The 19,708-nt window shown below is 47.1% G+C and overlaps 1 protein-coding gene across 4 annotated transcripts in view; it reads right to left on the bottom strand.

The window, feature by feature from the left end:
• Window positions 1-19,708, bottom strand: part of RPS24 (ribosomal protein S24) — a 402,261-nt gene that overhangs the window by 356,039 nt on the left and 26,514 nt on the right. The window contains exon 5 of one of the 4 annotated variants that reach the window (XM_077895170.1): window positions 3,520-3,530. The exons of the other annotated variants lie outside the window; for them this stretch is intronic. Coding sequence (XP_077751296.1) covers window positions 3,528-3,530 — 3 coding nt within the window. The 3' untranslated portion in view covers window positions 3,520-3,527. Of the gene's footprint in view, window positions 1-3,519; window positions 3,531-19,708 lie in introns of those variants that run through there. 4 annotated transcript variants of the gene reach the window in all.

Raw genomic sequence — 19,708 nt, 5'->3', positions numbered from 1 at the left:
GGCTAGTGGCTACCATACTGAACAGTGCCACACCTAGACTTTCGTCTGTATATGCTGGGACAATGTGGGGCCAGGGTCTGGGCTGCAATAATGAACAGAGGTTAGAAGAGCCCATTCCGGGCAGCCCTGGTGGCTCAGCGGTTTAGCACCTCCTGCAGCCTGGGGTGTGATCCTGGAGACCTGGGATCGAGTCCCACATCGGGCTTCCTGCATGGAGCCTGCTTCTTCCTCTGCCTGTGTCTCTGCCTCTCTCTCTCTCTCTCTCTGAGTAAATAAATAAATCCTTAAAAAAAAGAAGAGCCCATTCCGTAGCATCTTCTACGTGTCTATACTCTTTGCCTTTGGTATTCTTTATAACACAGGTCCTTTCTGCCTATCCTTTTACTTCATGATGGGCTATTCCCACGCAATGGGAAAGTCTCATTCACCATGCATTTAAACCCTGAAGGGCTCAGTACATAGTTTGTATTCATATGTGTTACTACTATCCTACATAATGCTGAGTATAGGGACAGACACACAGTAGGTACCCCAGAAGAAGCTGTTGAATGAATTGGCTTTTATTTATTTTATTTATTCCCCAAGTATTATTTCCAAGTTCCATGAAGTTATGCCAATACCAAGCCCAGGACCAGGCACATAGTGGATTCAATAAGTATATTCCATACATATTCCCCAATAGGGCCCAGTCCTGGGCACTGATCATGGCAGATGCTCAGTAAGAGCATCTTACTGAGCACAAAGGAGTTAGAAGAGATTGTTACAGTTTGGAAACAGGAGCTAGACCTCCTTCCCCAAAATATAAAGCTATAGCCAATTGAGGAACTTAGAAAGTGGATGACAATGTGGAATGTCAAAGCCAAAATAAGGGGGATCTGAAAGGTCATCTCATCCAGCCCCTTTGTTGTACAGACGTGGAGGCTGAGGCCTGGAAATGGAAAGGGACTTGCAAAGCCAAGAAGACACCCCAATCCCCCAGCAGAGAACCAGGGCTCTGTTCTGGACTAAAAACCCTGAAATGCTCCCCATGGCTTTGAGTGAAGACAAAAAGTAATGTTCTGACTTGGGGGATGGAGGGGTCATGAGGAGTGGGCCTGAAAGTTATGTTTGGTCTGCCTCCAATTTCCCATTTGGTCTTGAGAAAGCCCTTTCCCTTTGGGGTCCCCATCTAGAAGGTAAGGAGCAAAATCCAAGCTGAGCTTCTACCAAGATTTCATAACATCACACCGACCACTAAACTCATTTTTCAGATGGGAAAACTAAGGCCCAGAGGTGGGAAGGGACTCATGTAAGATCAGCAGATCTTTACTTAGGGTTCTTTCTTCTATGTCAGGAAGTATCTCCCCCGATGATGGCACTCACCTCCTCTCCTTCCTACCTCTTTTCTCCTGACTTCCATAGTAGGGGCAACTACTGCTTCTTTGAAAGGCAGAAGAGGAGAAAGAGGCATCTGGAGGAAAGGTAGGCAGTCAGCTGACTTTTCTAAGCAGGGCTCTGACTCTGGGGGAAAGAAGAGAGTTCAAGAGCTAGGCTGAGGTGAAAGCTGGCAGCCAACAATCAAGCCTAGAGAAAAATGCAAATGAAACACAGCCAAGGAGGAGAAATGCAGAGACCTGAGGCTGGTTCCACCAAGCATGCATGCGCACACGTGCGCGCGCGCGCACACACACACACACACACACACGCTCAGCCTCGCGTCCCGCGTCATTCAATTCCCCTGCGTGTTCTAAACCTAGATGATCAGATAATAAGAGGTTGAGTGGTATGCATAACATCAAGTTGATTAAATTTGTTTACTGATAATTCTTTCAGGTTCCCATGAATATCGTGTAATTTCCTTGCTGTATTTCAAACAGATTTGGGCTAATGCATTATTGACAGCACCCTTGCAGACCATCTCGACAATGTCATTCAGGATAATTATTTCACAACAGATTTCCAGAGCCCCTGGTTCCTGTTGGGATTCACTTGGGCATAAATTACAGAGCCGAATATTTAATCAGTGTCCCCATTAGAACCCCGCGGCTTATTTTTAGGAATGGAGGAGGGAGAGCGGGTGGGGGAGAGAGTATTTGTCTTATTACAGCATGAATACATTTCTTCTGTTCTGGGTGGGTTGGTTGGTTTTTTGTTTTTTGGGTTTTTTTTTCCCCAAAGCTCAACCAAGCTGAAAAGCAGCCTGAAGCATCCTTGCCTTTTTTAGAAATAAACACAAGCATTAATCTTTTGACTGCATTAAATTAAATATTAATGTTAACGGATCACATAATGTGAAGTTAAAAAAGCGATTAACATTTATACCACATTCTCTCTCCGTGACTTTTCCGTTACACAAATTAGCCCTTCTCTTTACTAATAACACCTAAGCAATGGTACCTTGGAAGGGTAGGACCAGGAGATCAGGGACTGGGTGACTGTTTCTGGCATCTCTAAAAGAGAACCGGGGCAGGGAAAGAGGTGTCGACGGGAGCCGTTGACCAGCCCTGCCTCCCTGCTCAGCTTGTTCAGCCAGAACCGAGGCGTGATGTAGTTGCTCCCTTGCAAGGAATAATCTCTGGGCTAATTAGCAATGCCAAGGGGCGCTGTGCCGGATCCAGCGGTGTTTACATTTCCGGCTATTTGTGTTGTTCAAGCAGCAGAATCAATCAAGCAGGGAACCTGTGCTGAGCGCCCACTCCTAGCCCATGAGCCATGCCTCAGCTGCCAGCCTCCCATTGCTGTCCGGCTTTGCCACTGTCACACCCCAGAAAGCAATCACACGGGACCGCCAGTGGCCTCCCACCTGCTGGCTCCAGCCACCTCTCCCCTAGCCCTCCACAGACTGATCTCTGAAGCCTGTGAAGTTGGCCATTACCCCTCCTTTGTAAGAGTGTGCCTCTCCAACGTTGAGACTTCCTCTGACCCCTCTTGTCACTTGAAATTCTTTATTACCCACTGCCAAGCCCATTAGAAGCCACCAGGCACTGGGAGTCCCCTATCGTCCTTTCTTCCTTCCTCCTCCCCTCCCCCCAACTGCTGACCCCAGTGCTGGCTGCCCTCCCCCATCAGCCCTCCCCCACTGCCTAATTCAGATCCATGCCAGGTCCCTAGGCTTGCTGAGTCCCTGGTTGTCTACATGCAGGCTCTCCCTGTAGCCCCCAGGCTTCCCACCTTACTGCTGCCAGAGAGACTGCACTTCTGATGGCTCCCAAGGCCCCCAGGATGAGGTCTACCTGCAGCCTGCAGGACAAAGGCATTCACAACCAGCCCCAACTCGGATCACTAGTCCCTGGCCACTCCCTACCACACACCCTCTGTTGTAACTAGATGAGACTCCTCATCATGAATGATTTCTGTCTGGAGAGAGGAGAAATGAGGGCAGGAGACCTTTCAGCCTTCACAAAACATTACTGTGCACCACCTATCATTTGCCATAGGATGGGCAACTGCAAGGAATCCAATCTTGGCCCTCTGCTCAGAGAAGGGCTCTGAAGTGACTGTCTCACTCGGCCTGGGGCTCCCACAAGGTCAGAAGAGAGCTATCCAGCTCACTGGGGCTGGTCAGAGAATCTTCATGGAGGCCAGGCATTTGAGCTGGACCTCCAAGGAATAACAGGATTTCAATAGGCAGACAGTAGTGTTCATCTTATTAATTTATCTGGCCTGACTGGCACTGGCAATGAAAGGGGGAAATGGGACCAGACATGGGACAATGTCTCACAGGGTTCCAGGGGCATCTCTATCCTCCCTGTGAAGAAGGAGCTGAGGCCCCAGCCTGAGGGAGCTCCTCCGGGTCAGCAGCTCCCTGTGAACCACCAGCTCTACTAAATCCACTTCTCAAATCTGGGACCCTGAATTCTTTCCTATCTCCCCCACTTATTGAGCAGAATTTGGAGCCAGGAACCTGAGTTCCAATCCTGGCTCAGCCATTAACCAGCAGTGCAATCTTGGGCAGCTTCCTTGGAAAAAATGAGCCTCCATTTCTTCATGTACAGAAAGGGGTTAACAATAATGCCCCTCGCAGGCACACAGGACATCAGGTAGGGAGAATGGGAAGCCCTGTCAGTGAGGCGCCATGCTCCGTCACGGCCTCACACCCCCAACCCCCGGCGCCTTTGCGGTCCTGGACTCCGTCATGCAAATGCCCAGCTGGAGTCTACTGTGAGCTCAGTGTCCTAACTGCCTGGCAAGCACAGCTCTGCCCTCCAGAGCTCTTCCGGTGCTTGGCCCAGTCCACAGTCTACGAGCAGAGGCCCTGTGCACCTCCACCTCTCCCTTTCCTTGCATAGTACAGACAGAGGCCTAGAGAGGGGGCCGTCTCTATGTGTGTCACAGTGAACTCTGCCGACACCTGCTGCCATGCTTTCCTCTCCTCCTCGCTCTCAGGGCACCACATGAGCCTTGTTCATCTTTGACTTGCAGACTTGGTTACCACTGCTCCAAGATCAAAACATCAGAGAGCCAGACAGGACTGTGGCTCTCTATTGCCAGTGCTTTTTGTTACATTTTCATTTTTTGACCAGTACACCTACAGCTGGCCCTTGAACAACGCAGGAGGGTTAGGGCGACCTACCCCCTGCACAGTTGAAACTGCACGTACAACTTTTGGCTCCCCCAAAATTTACCTAAGAGCCTACTATCATCTTACCAATAACATAAACAGTCGATTAACACATATTTTGTATATGCATCATATACCGTATTCTTACAATAAAGTAAGCTAGAGAAAAGAAAATGTTACTAAGAAAACGATAAAATACATTTATAGTCCTGTACTGTATCAAAAAAAAATCCACATATAAGTAGACCTGTATAGTTCAAACCCATGTTGTTCAAGACTCAACTGTGTAGACTTTAAAAACTCAAACGGTACCAAGGAGATTTAGTGGCAAGTGAGTCTCCTACCTATCACCTCCAACCCCAGTCCATAAAGTGCCCTTTCCAAGAGGTATCTGCTATTACTAGAGAGATCTTATGTAAATTCAAACGTATTTCTATATTTTTACACAAATTTTAGCATATTACACATATTGTTCTCCACCTTGGTTTTTTTTCACATACTGTATCTGAGAGATTAGCCTAAATCAGTACATATACATTCTCCTGACTCTGAGAGGTAGCTTCCCACCGCCAAAGTACTGATATATTCCAGCCGTTTTCCCAAAACAGCACCAAAACAGTCAAACACCAGTATAAAATGAAAGCTAATCTTATCGGTTCCACAGAAAAAAAGTAGTGCTGTTCTCTTCAAACCATCAGTGGGTAGCTGGCTGGCCAGGGAGTCAAAACCCACATGGCCTCCCTTGCCTCATCTGAAACACCAGGAACCCTTAGGACATTGGTCCTCAAAGTGTGGTCTCTGTATCAACAGTGTCAATGTCATCTGGCATTGTTTGGCGGTGGGAAGCTACCTTTCATTTCCCTGGAGCACAGTGGTCATCCCCCCCGCCCCCGCCATGGGGGGGCATGGGTAGGGGGACGACCCTGGGACAAGAGCTGTGCCATCAGAGCAGAAAAGGGGCCTTCCTAGCCAATCTCCTCCCCACTGGACACACTATATCATAGAGTAGGGCCTGGTGAGGAGGGGCATCACAACCCAAGTGTGTCCCCAGAAAGGCAGCTCCCCACCATGGCTGCACTGCTGGCTTTCCCTCTGCTCTGAAACCTTGGCTCTGATTCACTGGTTCTCTGGAGAACTAGACTCTGCATTTGGCCTAACTTTCTGAGCAGCTGCCTTTGAAAACAGGGAAAAGTCCAGCTATCACTGATTTGCTCACTCTCTGCCCCCACCCCAGAGTTCCCAAGCAACCTGTCAATACCATCTCAAGATCTGGGCCTCAACTGCCAGGAGCATAGGTCCCTTTCTCAACACAGTAGAAGACACAGAAGTACCAGTCAATGCAGAAATATGCCAGAAATGTGCCAGGTGAGGTTGCAACATCCTCATGGTCCAGTGGATGGGGATTTGGAAGACTGCTGGCATTTGTCACTGACGATCATCACTGTGGCTGAGTCTTCCTACTATGGAATACCCTACTGCGTGAGTCTTCCTAAGTCAGAAAACAATGCAGGCCTGAGAGTTGTTTCATATTTCCATTCTCCTCTTTGCAGCTAAAGCCCAGTGTGTCATCAAAGTGGACCCATGACTTAAAGAGGCCTGGGTCAGGAGGAAATGTGTCCCAAAAGTAGAGGCAGCTCCCAGGTCCCTAGGGTATCACAGTGGGGTGGAAGTAGCACCAGCTCCACACCAAGCCTTCGCTCAGCTCAGTTCAGACTGTGGTCCTGGTGCTACCCTTATCCTGCTTCCCTAGCTACCCTGCTGGTGCTCTGATAGGTCACATTCTCTTTCAACAAATTCCTTTGCCACTTTAGCCAGAAGTCATTTCTGTTGCAAGCAACAGTGAACTTAGACTAACACTCTAACTTCAGAATCCTCTGAAACCGAGAGGAACTTTTGTCCAGAACTTTCTTCTCTATGTCATCAGAGCAAGCCGTCCATCCTTGCAGGGATCTGCAGCCCTCGACTTAGCTTGTTGGTAATAAATATTCCCTTATGCTTAAGTGGCAATTATGCCCTATTCAAAGCTGTCCCCTCCACTATCGTGTTCACCATCCTAATAAGCACAGGTGAGGTTGAGAGAGGCCAAGGGACAGGAAGGCAGAGGGAGCCTGGGACTCAGGACACCTGAGGGTTTGGGGCTTTTTTTTTTTTTTTACTGTTATCACTACTATTAATGACAATAATAAAAGCCACTATTTGTTAAATGTTGGCTATTTGCAAGCAGTAGGCCAAATACTTCATTATACATCATGCAACCCTATGAGGTAGATGTTTCAATGTGCATTCTAGTAATAAGGAAACAAGCTCAGAGAAGTTAGTTAATTTGCCTGAAAGCATCCACTTACTCAGTAGAGAACTTGGACTTGAATCTGGGTCCAAAGCCAGAATTCTTAGTTATTATATTAAATGGCTCCCCATGGTTCTGTGGTTCTGCGTCTGCCTACCTTTCTGACAGACCACTTAATCCCCTCTGAGCTCCAGGGTCACCAGCTCCAGTAACTGCAACACTGAGGTTTACATTCTCCAGGAAGAAACCGAGTGCCCTTGAGACAAGGTTCCCTTCAGCCAAGCTCTGCTGGGGGAAGGGATTTAATTAGAACCCAGGTGTCTCAAACCCCAGCATCAAAGCCTACTGGACAGGCTCACATCCAGCCAACAATGGAGCCATAATTTTGCAATCTCAGCATTAGTAAATCCTCTCTCCTGCTCTTTGGTGATCTTGCGCAAGGTGGCTGGCTGGACAGGTGAGCATTGCCACATTATTAATTTGGATGCTGATTCACCCCACCTCCTAATTGAGAAGGATTCTAATTACAAAACCCTGGAAAGTGGCAGGTCCTGGGAGCTGACGGGAATCAGCCCATTACTGCGCCTTCCCTTGTCTTGCCTCGGGGGCAGTGCGGAAAGGGAGCACAGAGCAGAAGGAGTGCTGGTCAGAGAGGGCATGTCTCTACCAGCTGAGGGAGGGGGCTGTGGGCTCTGCTAGGTAGCAGGGGAGGGGGGCTGAGTTCTGGGCAGCTCAGCTGGGGACCCAAATAGCTGACTCTGCCCTTTCACTGTGCTCAGAGGCGGAGCCACACCCCACCCTCAGCCCAGTGGGACCAATTAAAGCATTTACAGTAAAACACAGGAGGGGATGTACCTCCCCGTCTCCATCTTGCCACGTTTGTTGAAGGAGCGCCTATGACATTACACAGATTAATACTCCACTGAGCAAATTAATCCTTGGGATTTCACTCACTACCTGTGGCTTATAAATTTTAATTGGCTCTAAACCGCCACCTGAATTGATGTGGGAGTGTAGCGATGCAAGGCAAGACATCAGAAACAGTGCCAGCCACACGTGTAGCTTCAGGAAGGAGGAAGGAGGGGGATGCCATATTCCAGGTGCCAAAGGGGTGAGGGAAGAAGGAAATCTTTCAGCGGCCCGCCAGTAGTATTTCTTTGTGCATTCAAAGGGGCGGGCAGGAGGATGAAGAGGCAGCCCTTGGCCTCCTCTTTCCCTCTGCTTGTCTCAATCTTGTCCATCGTTCAAATCTCACACGAATTCGACAATTCGACAAGCTTTGAGCATTTGGTATATGCCACATAGGGAGTCAGTGTGTTTAGAGATTGCTGGGTTGTAAGAAAGGGAAATTCACTGAAAACCACCCCCCTCCACCTACCACCCTACCCTTGGTTAGAAGTAGAGACAGTACCGTTGTGAAGATGCTCAGGTGTCACAGGGAAAGGAGAGGAGCCTCAAGGGACCTGGAAGGTGATCAAGCCATACTGTTACTTTCAGGGGCATGGACCTCTTTCTCTCCACACACAGGCTGCTCATCTTCCTGTGCAAAGCCTTTGTAGCCAGCCTCCCAAACACAGCAGCCTCAGGTGCCACAGTTAATGCCCTCAGTCACTGTGTGCCACTTCAAATTTCCAGGAGAAAGGAGCTGACCGGCCCAAGCTGCATCTCTCTCCACCATTTTTGCCCTTTGCTAGGCTCACCAGTGGCTTCTACTTATTGAAACTTGGATTGGCTTCTAGGACTCAGCTGGTGCCATCTTTCGTCCAACTTCTAATTAGGCCTTTTTCAGCCACTCCCATCATTTTGACCATGTTAAGGGCCTCAGAGCACTGCCTCTACTCCACCCACCTGCTATCCCTGAACTTGGCTCCACTCTGGCCCCTCCTGCCACACCCGTCTCTCCCTGCAGTGAGAAGTGCACGGACCTCCCCGCCCCCCCGCCCTGCCCCAGACTGCATGGTTCCGTTCTAGACTAGCGATGTCCAATAGAACATTCTCCGACGATAAAGTTCTACATGCACTGTCCAGTGGCAGCCACTAGCTATGAGCGACAGCAAATGAGTCCTGGAAACATAGCAACTACTGCTGAGGAACTAAAGTTTAATTCATTTATTGATCATTTTTTATCTTATTTTCATTAACTGTACCTCTCACAAATCTCCTAGCCCTGCCAGACTTCTTTTCTAATCCCACCCCCACCTAACAGCAGCCCTGAGTCACTCTGACTCTGTCACCTACATTTCAGAACAAAGTCTGGCTTTTCAGCCTACTAGTCAAGGTTTTTGTAATCCCACTTCACCTACAACCCTTCCTCCCTCCTCTCCCCCTGCAAAGCCATACAGCAATATCTGCACTCCTTCTTTATGCTCTTTGAACAAGCCTTGACTTTTCTCCCTTCTGTGCCCTGCAGACCATTCTTTCTGCCCCAAATGTTCTCCACCCCACCTTCACTGCAGTGCTAGCAAACTCTTATTCATCCTGCAAGCCCCAGGTGGACTGACATTCCCAGAGACTCTTCTCTCTCCAAGTTAATGTGCTGTGCTTCTTCCGTCCCCACATACCAAGGTCAGGCCTACATAAACTTTGGGTAGACCAGAGCATGTGTAGGTTTAACACTGAGATGACATTCATATCACTGCTATTTAAATATTAATTCCACCCACGGTCCTCTATACATGTGAGCATCCCTGGAAGCCTCTACAAAGGGGTAATTTGTCATTTTGCACAAGTGTGGACTTGAATCTCATTCTGGAAGGCTAGTGTACAGGGGGACTGTACAGCTGCTTCATGAGCCTGACTAGCCACTCGACATCCATTTCTCGACACATATTGCCTATTTTCCATTCATTATTTATGAGATAAAAGTGACTTTTTAATGGAAAAAAACTTTGTGAAAAAAATGCCTCTCATCTCCTAGCCAAAAAAGCTCTAAAAAGCTCTGTGATAGTGTGCATATAAATGTAGTTACACATCTTTTTATTTTTTATTGAGATATAATTAATCTACAGTGTTAGTTTCATGTGTACAATATAAAGATTCAACAACTCTGTACACTTCTCAGTGCTCAAGACAAGTGCACTCTTAATCCCCTTCACCTATTTCACCCATCCCCACGGTAGCCATCAGTTTGTTCTCTGTAGTTAAGTCTGTTTTTAATTTGTCTCTTTGTTTTAGAATCCACATGAATGAAATCATATTGTATTTGTCTTTCTCTAGCTGACTTATTTCACTTAGCATAATACTCTCTAGTTCCATTCATGTTGTTGCAAATGGCAAAATTTTATCTTTTTATGGCTGAATAATATTCCTCTGTGTGTGTGTATTCTTTATCCATTCATCTATCAATGGACACCTGAGCTGCTTGCATATCTTGGCTATTGTCAACAATGCTGCAGTAAACATAGGGGTACATGTATCTTTTCAAATTAGTGTTTTCCTTTGCTTTGGGTAAACAACCAGTAGCGTAATTACTGGATCGTATGGCAATTCTATTTTTAATTTTTGGAGGAACCTCCATACTGTTTTCCATAGCGGCTGCACCAATCTGCATTCCCAGCAACAATGCACGAGGGTTCCCTTTTCTCCACATCCTCGCCAACAGTTATTTCTTGTTTTTTATTTTGGCCATTCTGACATGTGTAAAGTGATATCTCATTGTGGTTAAATTTGCATTTCCCTGATGATGTCTGTTGGCCATCTGTATGTCTTCTTTGGAAAAATCAAGACGGTCTTGGGATATAATCTGTAAATCCCATGAGTCTCCCAGTGTTTCTCAGAGGATGATCCCTGGACCAGGGAAGTAGAGAGGCTGATGCGTCACCTGGGAGTCTTTTCAATATGTAAATCATAAGCTCTCCCTCGTCTTGCTAAATTGGGAACTCTGGGGTACGGCCCAGCACCCTGTGCTTTAACAAGCTCTCCAGGTGGTTCTGACACCGTGGTCTATTTTTGTATTATGAGAGCTCCTGAGTGGGAGTGTTCTGCCCCTCTCAGCTCTCCATGCCCAGCCCCTAGTCCAGTGTTCACATGTGATAAGCCTTACATAGGTCGATATGTGTGTACTGAATGAGAAAATGAATGCATGCATGAGTGGATGAACAGAAAGTTAAAAACAAATAGAAAAGAAATTGAGCAACAGATGCAAAAGAAACTAGAATAACTTCTTGTTAGGCATTCATTCAGACCTTCTGGTCCAATGAGTAGGAAGAGAAGTGTGAATAGACGATACATGCATTGTAGACCCCCCGGACCTGCTCCTCTCCCATCCCCCCCATGGCCCCCACCCTTGTACTGAGACCTGAGTGGCAGTTCTTGGTCATTCACCCCCCTCTCCAACCCATGTCCCAGGTGAAAATGCCTAAGTTCCTCAAAAAGGAACCCAGGAGCAAGGGAGCACTGGGTCCTAAATGGCCTGTGCAGGACCCATAAATTAATTACTTAATATCATTTACAGAAGGCCAGTTGGTCTCAAGATGAATGGAGCTAATGCTGTTCCTGGCATCCAACTTAAAGATTCAAGGCGCCAGAAATACAAAGGAAGGCTTCTTTCAACTTCCAGACTAGGCTGCTGAATAAAGCTGGAAGGATGGGATGGGGGGAGGGGGACTATTCAAAGAAGGAAGAAAGGTTTCTTTAGTGAAGAAATATTAATCTCAATATTCACATGGCGTTAAAATATATGTTTGAGATCTCCAGAATGAGATGTTCATAAATAGATAAGCTCTAAGTGGATGATTTTTTAGCCTTGATTTTCCTTTACTGAAATATAATTAACACTTCCTGAAACCAGCTAGCTTGGAATAATTTAGTTCAATTGTAAGTATGCAAAACACTTAACAATTAGCTCCATGAAATGAGACCAGCCAGCACTGAGCCGACTTCATTAATGCCCTAAGTGCATATGCCCTATTATAAGAGCTTTCAGAAATATTGTATAAATCTGAAATGCCCCCATAGAATGGAACGGGGAGGGAGTTTCCGATTATTTCCATTCATTTGAAAGCTACATCTCATAAACGCAGCGGTCTGAAAGATGACGGCAATTGGTTTTAATATTTTTACAGCCGCTTCGAGGTGGTAAAAAGAAAAGAAACCAAGGTATTGTAATGGGGTCTTTAAAGCCAGCATGATTTAACCTCCCATAAAGAGGGGCAGCTTGGGCGGGAAAAGCTTATGAGTTCTCAGAGTCAAGGGCCCTGGGTTCAGCAGCATGGCCTGGCACACGTCCTTCACCTACCTGGGTTTTCTCATCTGTAAAATGGGGATAACCAGGGATACTATTCAAATAAGTGACCATCAGCGCACCACAAGCCCAGAGCAATTGGAATGAATGCTGGCGGTAAATGACCAGAGCCATGGACACAGTGGTATGGTCTTCACACCCAGTACCCTCCCCTGTTCATCCTGCTTGAACATCAGAGCAGCAGAATGAGAATGCATACCTCAGAGAGCTGCTGAGATCATTACAGGAGATACTGAATGGAAGAGGGCTTCAAAGGGGGAATCCAACTCTTCAAATACAGACAGATACTGGCTGGAGGCAAAGCCCTCATGATGTTAACATCAACTCAGGCTACTTCTATCTGGGAGCTCTGAGTGGAGTGAAAAATGAAGAATTGCCAAAACAGAATGAAAAAGAATTGGGCAATTTTCAATGTGTACATTTACCAAAATATTGTTCTAACCCACCAACCCAAAACAAAGTACAATCCATGAGATTTTGCTAGTCATGAAATAAAGCCTGTATTCCTGAAGAGTACGGAGCCCCACCGGCATGGAAGGCCAGGAGAGAGACACAAATTCCAGACTGCAAGACGCCCATCTTTCTTTCAGTCCCACCAATGAGCTCTAGAACTACGTGTGACCATAGGGGGCAACATCAAATGTCCACATCTGAAACCCGAGGGGAGGGCAGCCATAACACCTGGGTTCCCTGAAAACAAGGTGGCAAGTTGCCAGTTCCACCTATGGAGAGTGCTGGCTAAAAGTGAATTCTTCCCCACATCTGGACCTAAATCTGTCCTGGGCACTGCTGGGCAGGCCGGCTACTCATTCCCCAGAAGAGCCCCGGAGACAAGAGGCACTGAACACAACCCCACAGTGTGCTTTCACCAGACAAGGGCTCTCTTGGGGAAGTGAGGTGTGGTGCATCTGAGTCTGGAGAAGTAGGCAGCAACATGAATTAGGTTAGAAGTTACTGAGTACCTGGCCACATCATGTATTTTTCATGTATAAAACTCTCTCCTTTACAGACATGAAAACTGAAGCTCTAAGAGGTCAAGTGACTGGCCCAAGGTCACACCACTAATGAAGAGTAAAACTGAGATTCCTGCTTGCCTCTTCTGCATCAAAGCTCATGCTTTCTGTACCCACTCATCACACTGTTTCTAGACACACATTTAGGTGAGGTACCTAGCACAGTGCCTGGCCTGGACGAGGTGCTTATAAATGCCTAAGGAATTTGAATAGAATATACTAAATATGGATCTTGTATTGATTTCCTACTGCTACTATAAACAAATTAACACAAACTTGGTGGCTTAAAACAACACAGATCTACTACCTTACAGTTCTAAAGGCCAGAAGTCCAGAATGGGTTGGCAGGGCTGCATTCTTTATGGAAGCCCTAGGAGAGAATCTGCTTCTCGGCTTGTCAAGCTTCTAGAAGCTGCCCACACTTCTTGGTTTGTGGCCTTTTATTCCGACTTCAGAGCTAGCAGCAAACCATCTTTAAATCTCTCTCTGAACTTCATTACTTCCATCAACAAATCTGCTTCTCTAACTCTGACCTTCCCGTTGCCTTCCTAAGAGGACCCAATGGGCCCACCCAGGCAATCTAGGGTAATCTTCCCATCTCCAGAATCTTCATTTAACCACATCTACAAAGCCCCTTTAGCCATGTAAGTTCACATAGTCACAAGGTCCAGAATTAGGACATGGACTTTTGGAAGCTCATTATTCAGCCTACCACAGACCTTAATAAATGAAATCATAATAGTCATTCCCTCTTTAAAAAATAGCAAAATGCTTTAGCATGAACTTAATTCCAGATTTTCAGGATAAGACTCAATATCAAATACTGGTACTCCTTACCGATACTAATTTAGTGGCTTTTACCTGCATACTTGTCATAATAAATGCCTTCTAAGGATTTCATTTCATCCTGAAAAAGTCCCTGTAATTTAGACATTATTATCTCCAATTTACAAAGTAGTAACTGCAGCTTCAACCATTACACAATTTGCTCAAGGCCACAGTTAGTACATGATGGAGCTGGGAATTGAACTTGGAATGGCAGGAGAGGAACTGGCCATCCTGATTTTGATTCAGGAATTATTTCTACCAGACAAAGCCTGTGCATGGAAGAGAAAGTGCTCTGGAAGATATAAAGAGGTCTTAATATTAAAAGGAAACACAAAGAATATAAGTAAGAAAGCATTTGGAGCCAAATTCCAGTTCTGCCACTTGGGCCTCAGTTTCTTTATCTGTAAGTAGTCTTAAGCTCCTTGGGGGGACGTGGACATTGAGTGGAGACAATGCAGGCGAAGCACAGTAACAGTGTTCCATTTGTGTAGGTTGGGCAGGGAGGAAGGCCAGGCGTGGCCCTAAGGTCCTAATGCTAGAACTAACGCTGGTCAACCTCAAGCTGCTCCTTCCCCTGTCTGGACCCAAGGCCTCTCGCCTCTCCTCCACTCCCCCAGCTCCTCAAAGTCCAGTGAAAAAGATGGGCTCAGCAGCTCTGCAAGCAAGCTCTCCCTCTCCAATTTCCAGCAAGAAGACAGTACAGGCTTCCTGACTCCAGACCAAAGGCCTTCCTGGTACTACAAGCATTCTCATTTCTCAGTCCCAGGGCAGCCTCAGAATGGATAGGAATGTGTAAAAAGGTCTTAAAGAATCTTGCTCAGAACCACTTTCCACAGATGCCCTTCACGCCTCTTCCAGCAGAATCATTTATCAGGCGCATGAAAACATGAGAGTAACTACAGGGTCTGCAGCCTGGTCCCAAACTGTGTTTTACATGGGGATTAATGACTAGTGTGATCAACCGGGAAAGGCTGGCTCTGGCAGCTTCACGATGACATCATCTGGGCAGCTTCTTTGTCCCTGGGAAGAGAGCTCCACCCCTCGCCATCTTATACCCTTGGGAGAGCCCACGGCTAGACTGCCATGTCAAAGTGTAGCTGACAACAACGGGCATGGTGCTACAAGACCAGCTACCCTGTAAGCAGAGGCCCAGAGGCCTGCCCTAGGTCACACAGCCAGCTAGCACAGCCCCTGACTGTCTGCTCAGCCACTAAGTGGCTATTGTGACCTTAGGCAAGTCACTTACCCTCTCTGTGCCTCAATTTCATCGACTCTAAAATAGAGGCAATAATGAACCTATTTCAAAGGTTGTCATGAACACTAAATGAATTAAAATATGTAAAGCACTTATATGAGGTACCCAGCCCATATTAAGACTGTGCTATTACTAACTACTACCTTCCTACTGCTTGGCTCCAAGCCTCCTGGATCCTGTACTTAGGCTCTTCCCATGACATCAAATCATGTCTTTCTGCCAGGTCAGTGCTCTGACATTGCCATGTCTTCTCTCCACAGCTAACATGGAAGTCCTGGCCCCACAGGGACCTCAAGGTCTCCCATTCTCCCAACTTATCCAGCTAACACTGTTTCTTCATCAACACACTACTGGCAATTTCTGGGGTCTTTATAACGTAAGGCATTAGAACAGCCTAGGAGTTAAACACATTTGGCCAGAATTTCCTTCTCCAAGTAGTGATGAAGGCCATCAAACATAAGGGAGAAGGCCCTCATCCCAGAATGTTCCCGAAGCCAGATGGAAGGCTGCTCCTTATTCTCTAGCCCCGCCTGATTCCGGCTGAGCTCTGTGAGCTGGCTGCCCCATGGCCCCCAACACAGCTGCCCTTGAAGGAAGCAGGAGGGCTGTATGGATGTAGCAGGACCCAGTTGGCTCTTGTGCTAGCCAATTAAGGACCAGTACCTTATCACTTTGCCCATTAAAAGCCCTGATGCCAAGGCCTGCTTTGAGGTCTAACCCTCTCTCCCTCACACACACAGCTTATTTCCTCAGTGAAGACATGACCCCAGTGGAGATCCACAGGAACACAGAGGAAGTGGCTGGCAGGGGCAGCCATGGAGAACCATGGCCCCACTCAGCCAGTGGGTCAGCAGGGCTCTCACACACACAGCATCCTAGTCCACTCAAGCTAGTTTAACAAAACATTACAGCCTAGGTGGCTTATAAACAACAGAAATTTATTTCTCATCTTTCTGGAGGCTGGAAATCTAAGATCAAGCAGCACTGTCAAGTGAGGACCCTCTTCTGGGTCACATACTTCTCACCACAGACCTGGTGGAAGGGATGAGGGAGCTTTCTCTGGCTTCCTTCGTGAGGTCACAAATCCTATTCATGAGGGCTCCACCCTTGTATACTAAACATCTTGCAAAGGCCCCACATAGTACACCACCTGGGAGATTGCAATTTCAATACACAAATTTTGGGGGCTACACACCTTCAGATCACAGCACACAATGTGACGAGATGGCCTACAAGAATGCCAAGAGTCTTTGTGACCTTGGGATGAGGAAAACCACATAAGGAGCAGGAACATAGGGAGAAAGCAGAAATGAAGCTCTGAAATGAAGGGGGAAGGTGGGTGATGCATATGTAGGACCCCTACTGCCCACCACTCCTTCAGGAATGGAAGGAGCAGGGATGCCTGGATGGCCCAGTGGTTGAGCATCTTCCTTTGGCTCAGGGTGTGATACTGGAGTCTGGGATCAAGTCCCGCATCGGGCTCCCCACAGGGAGCCTGTTTCTCCCTTTGCCTATGTCTCTGTTTCTCTGTGTCTCTCGTGAATAAATGAATAGGATCTTAAAAAAAAAAAAAAAAAAAAAAAGGAATGGAGGAGCAGCTGGGATGAAGATTATGAGAACACTACTTCTCAAGCACCCCTTGGCCAGCAAATTCTGTCTCTACCCAGAATTCCTGGATTAAATGATAAGAGGCCATCAGGCCTAGGTTCATATTCAGATAGTGCCACTTACTAGCTGTGTGACCTTCTATGAAAAGTTAAAAGTTAACCTCTCTGGACTTCATTTTCCCTATCTGTATAATGCGTTAAAAACAGAATTCTCTCATAGGGTTGTTCTGAGGATTGAAAGGAATAAATATATATCACCCTCTTCCTTCCCACAGTCTCTACAGTTAGCTTGCAGTAATGTCAGCCACTGCATACCACCGTATCTTCAAGAGCCAGTACTGCCTTGGTACCTAGTAAATACTCAGTAAATACCTAATGAACAAATGAACATTCCATCATTTGTGCAATAGCAATAATCAGGCCCATTTTTCCTGGCAGGGTTATGAGAATTAAATGGAATTCCAGGTGGATATGTGTCTCACAATGCCCTCCCTCCTTATGGGCTCAAGGTGATTTGAATTCAGGAAGAACCTATCACAAACTGGTCTTTAAGGCTTCCCACAGGGTACAATCTCCCTTCCAAAGCCTCAAGGAGGCAGCCAGCTGCCCATTAGGAGAAAATCAGATCCTGGGAACTGGCAGGTTCTGCTCTTCTGCAAGGTCTAGGGTAAGACAAACAGCTTCAACTGACCTTTGGTGCGTGGCAGATGCACTGGTATATTTGCCCTGCCCACAGCCCCAGCTGAAGGGGCAGCCCTAAGTGGCCCTGCTTGTACCACATGTTCTCCTCTGACTCAGAGATGGATATCTGACCTAAAAACATCAAGGCTGGCTAACCAGTGATCGGTCAGATTCCTCTCAAGAATTTGGACCAAGTTAGACAGGGATAGGTCTCGGGGGTTGTGTAGAGTCATGGCCACAGTTGGCCGCATAGCAAACCAAGCCATCTGCCAACAAGCTAAAGGAGAGGGTGTACAGAGCAGAGAAGCCATGAGTAAACAAAGGGGTCCTGCCTACAGAGAAGAAGATAAAGAGGCTTCTCAGAGATGGGCAAAGGACAAAGGCCACACAGCCTAAGACAGATGAAAGACTAGAGAGAGAGAGAGGGGGGAGCTGCCTCCCTCTCTGATGGCCTCCCAGATCCAACTGCCATGAGCCCCACTGGCCTCACTCCCCATCTACAGACCCCTGCCCTGTTCTAACCACTATGCCTAGCCTAGTACATGAGCAGGCTCACATGGATTGTAGTCCATGCAACCCAACAATCCCCACCTACAACAATGGGCATGGTGCTTCCCAAGAGGCAGGGGTGCCTCTTGGCCCCCCCCCCTTTTTTTTTTTTTAAGATTTCATTTATTCATGAGAGACACAGAGAGAGAGAGAGAGAGAGGCAGAGACACAGGCAGAGGGAGAAGCAGGCTCCATGCAGGGAGCCCGATGTGGGACTCGATCCTGGATCCCGGGATCACACCCTGAGCCAAAGGCAGATGCTCAACCACGGAGCCACCCAGGCGTCCCTGGCCCCTCTTGTCCTAATGTCCTTCTCTCCATCCTTCCTAGGGTCACAAGCCCCATATCTTGCAAGGACTTCCCCTAGTTCCTTGGCAGTATGCAGATTAGGCTGTCACAGAATTCAGGGCATCATGGCTCAGCTGTCTAGAGATAAGAGGAGGCATCTATAAAATACTCCTGGAGTTACTGCCTTTCAATAAGGAAAGTTCAGTGCAGATCCAGTGTTTGGGTCCCCTAGAACTGAAAGTCTTCCCCACCAAATGAAAGATATAACTCTTCGAAGCATGCATCATTAGCCAGGCAATCATCTGGAGTCAAAAGACTTGAGTTCAAGTTCTGGCTCCATTATTCACTAGCTCTGTAACCAAAGTCAAAAACTTAACCTCTCTGTTGTTCAAATTTATCATCTCCTATGGAAATAGTCTCTGACTGGCATAGTTTAGAAAGGACTCAGTGAGATAATGCATCTAATTTTAAATACTGGAAGAGGTTATCTGCCTGCCTTTCCTTCATCATAAGCGGCTGGCAACAAGTAGGTATTAAATAAGTGTATTATGATGGCTGAGCCCCTCTCATCCTATGACAGTGGCTGGCTGGGATGTCCAGTGCCACCAAACACATGTCACAGAATCCACTCCCAGGTACACTAGACCATGAACCCCTGAAGAAGAGGAGCCGTACCTTATTCATCCTGACATCCCCCAATTCCCAGTACCAGCTTTAGTACAGATTGGAAGAGTGAAGAAACAAACAAGTTCCTTACAGCACATCCAGCTCTGGAATGGTTCAGCTATGATTATCATAAAAATGCATTCTCTGAGTCCAATACCTGTGGCCTAGGAGAGTCATACCTAGGCATGGACTTGGACCAGGCCTCCTATCCACCTAAGATGGGACACTCCCACCATGGATAATACATGTGTGTATGATTGAGAGCCACTATCAGTGGGCAAGGATGCCCAGCTTCCTGTGAGCCCTGGGAACAGATTCTCAATGGGGACACTGGCTCCATACCAATCTCTTTCTACACACACACACAAACACACACATATACAAGCAGACCAGGGAAGAACATTTCCAAACTGGGCTCACCTAGAAGGTCCCAATCCTCCCAGACAGCTGGGTGGAGGCCAGGAGGCGGGGGGTGGGGGAATCAAGTCCTATAGGGAATACCTTGGAGCCCTCAGTTGTGTCCTTTTCCCTGAGGACATATCCTATCACGTGCAAAATGCCAACACCAACAGAGACAGATCCAACTAGGCTGCCTATTCAAGTGAATCTAGAATCTGGAAGCCAGATTCCAAGAAAGCAAAGGAAGTCAAGGGTCAAGGAAATTCAAAATTCAGACCAAGAGCTGAGCCCAGAGGAAGGGCAGGGTCAGGGCACAGGGGCTGAAATTTGAAATTTGTGGGATGTCCAAGTGG

The sequence above is a fragment of the Canis aureus genome, chromosome 4, assembly GCF_053574225.1.
Source record: "Canis aureus isolate CA01 chromosome 4, VMU_Caureus_v.1.0, whole genome shotgun sequence".
Taxonomy (NCBI): Eukaryota; Metazoa; Chordata; class Mammalia; order Carnivora; family Canidae; genus Canis; species Canis aureus.
Note: the sequence above shows the minus strand (reverse complement) of the source record. Positions and strands in the feature narration are given on the sequence as shown.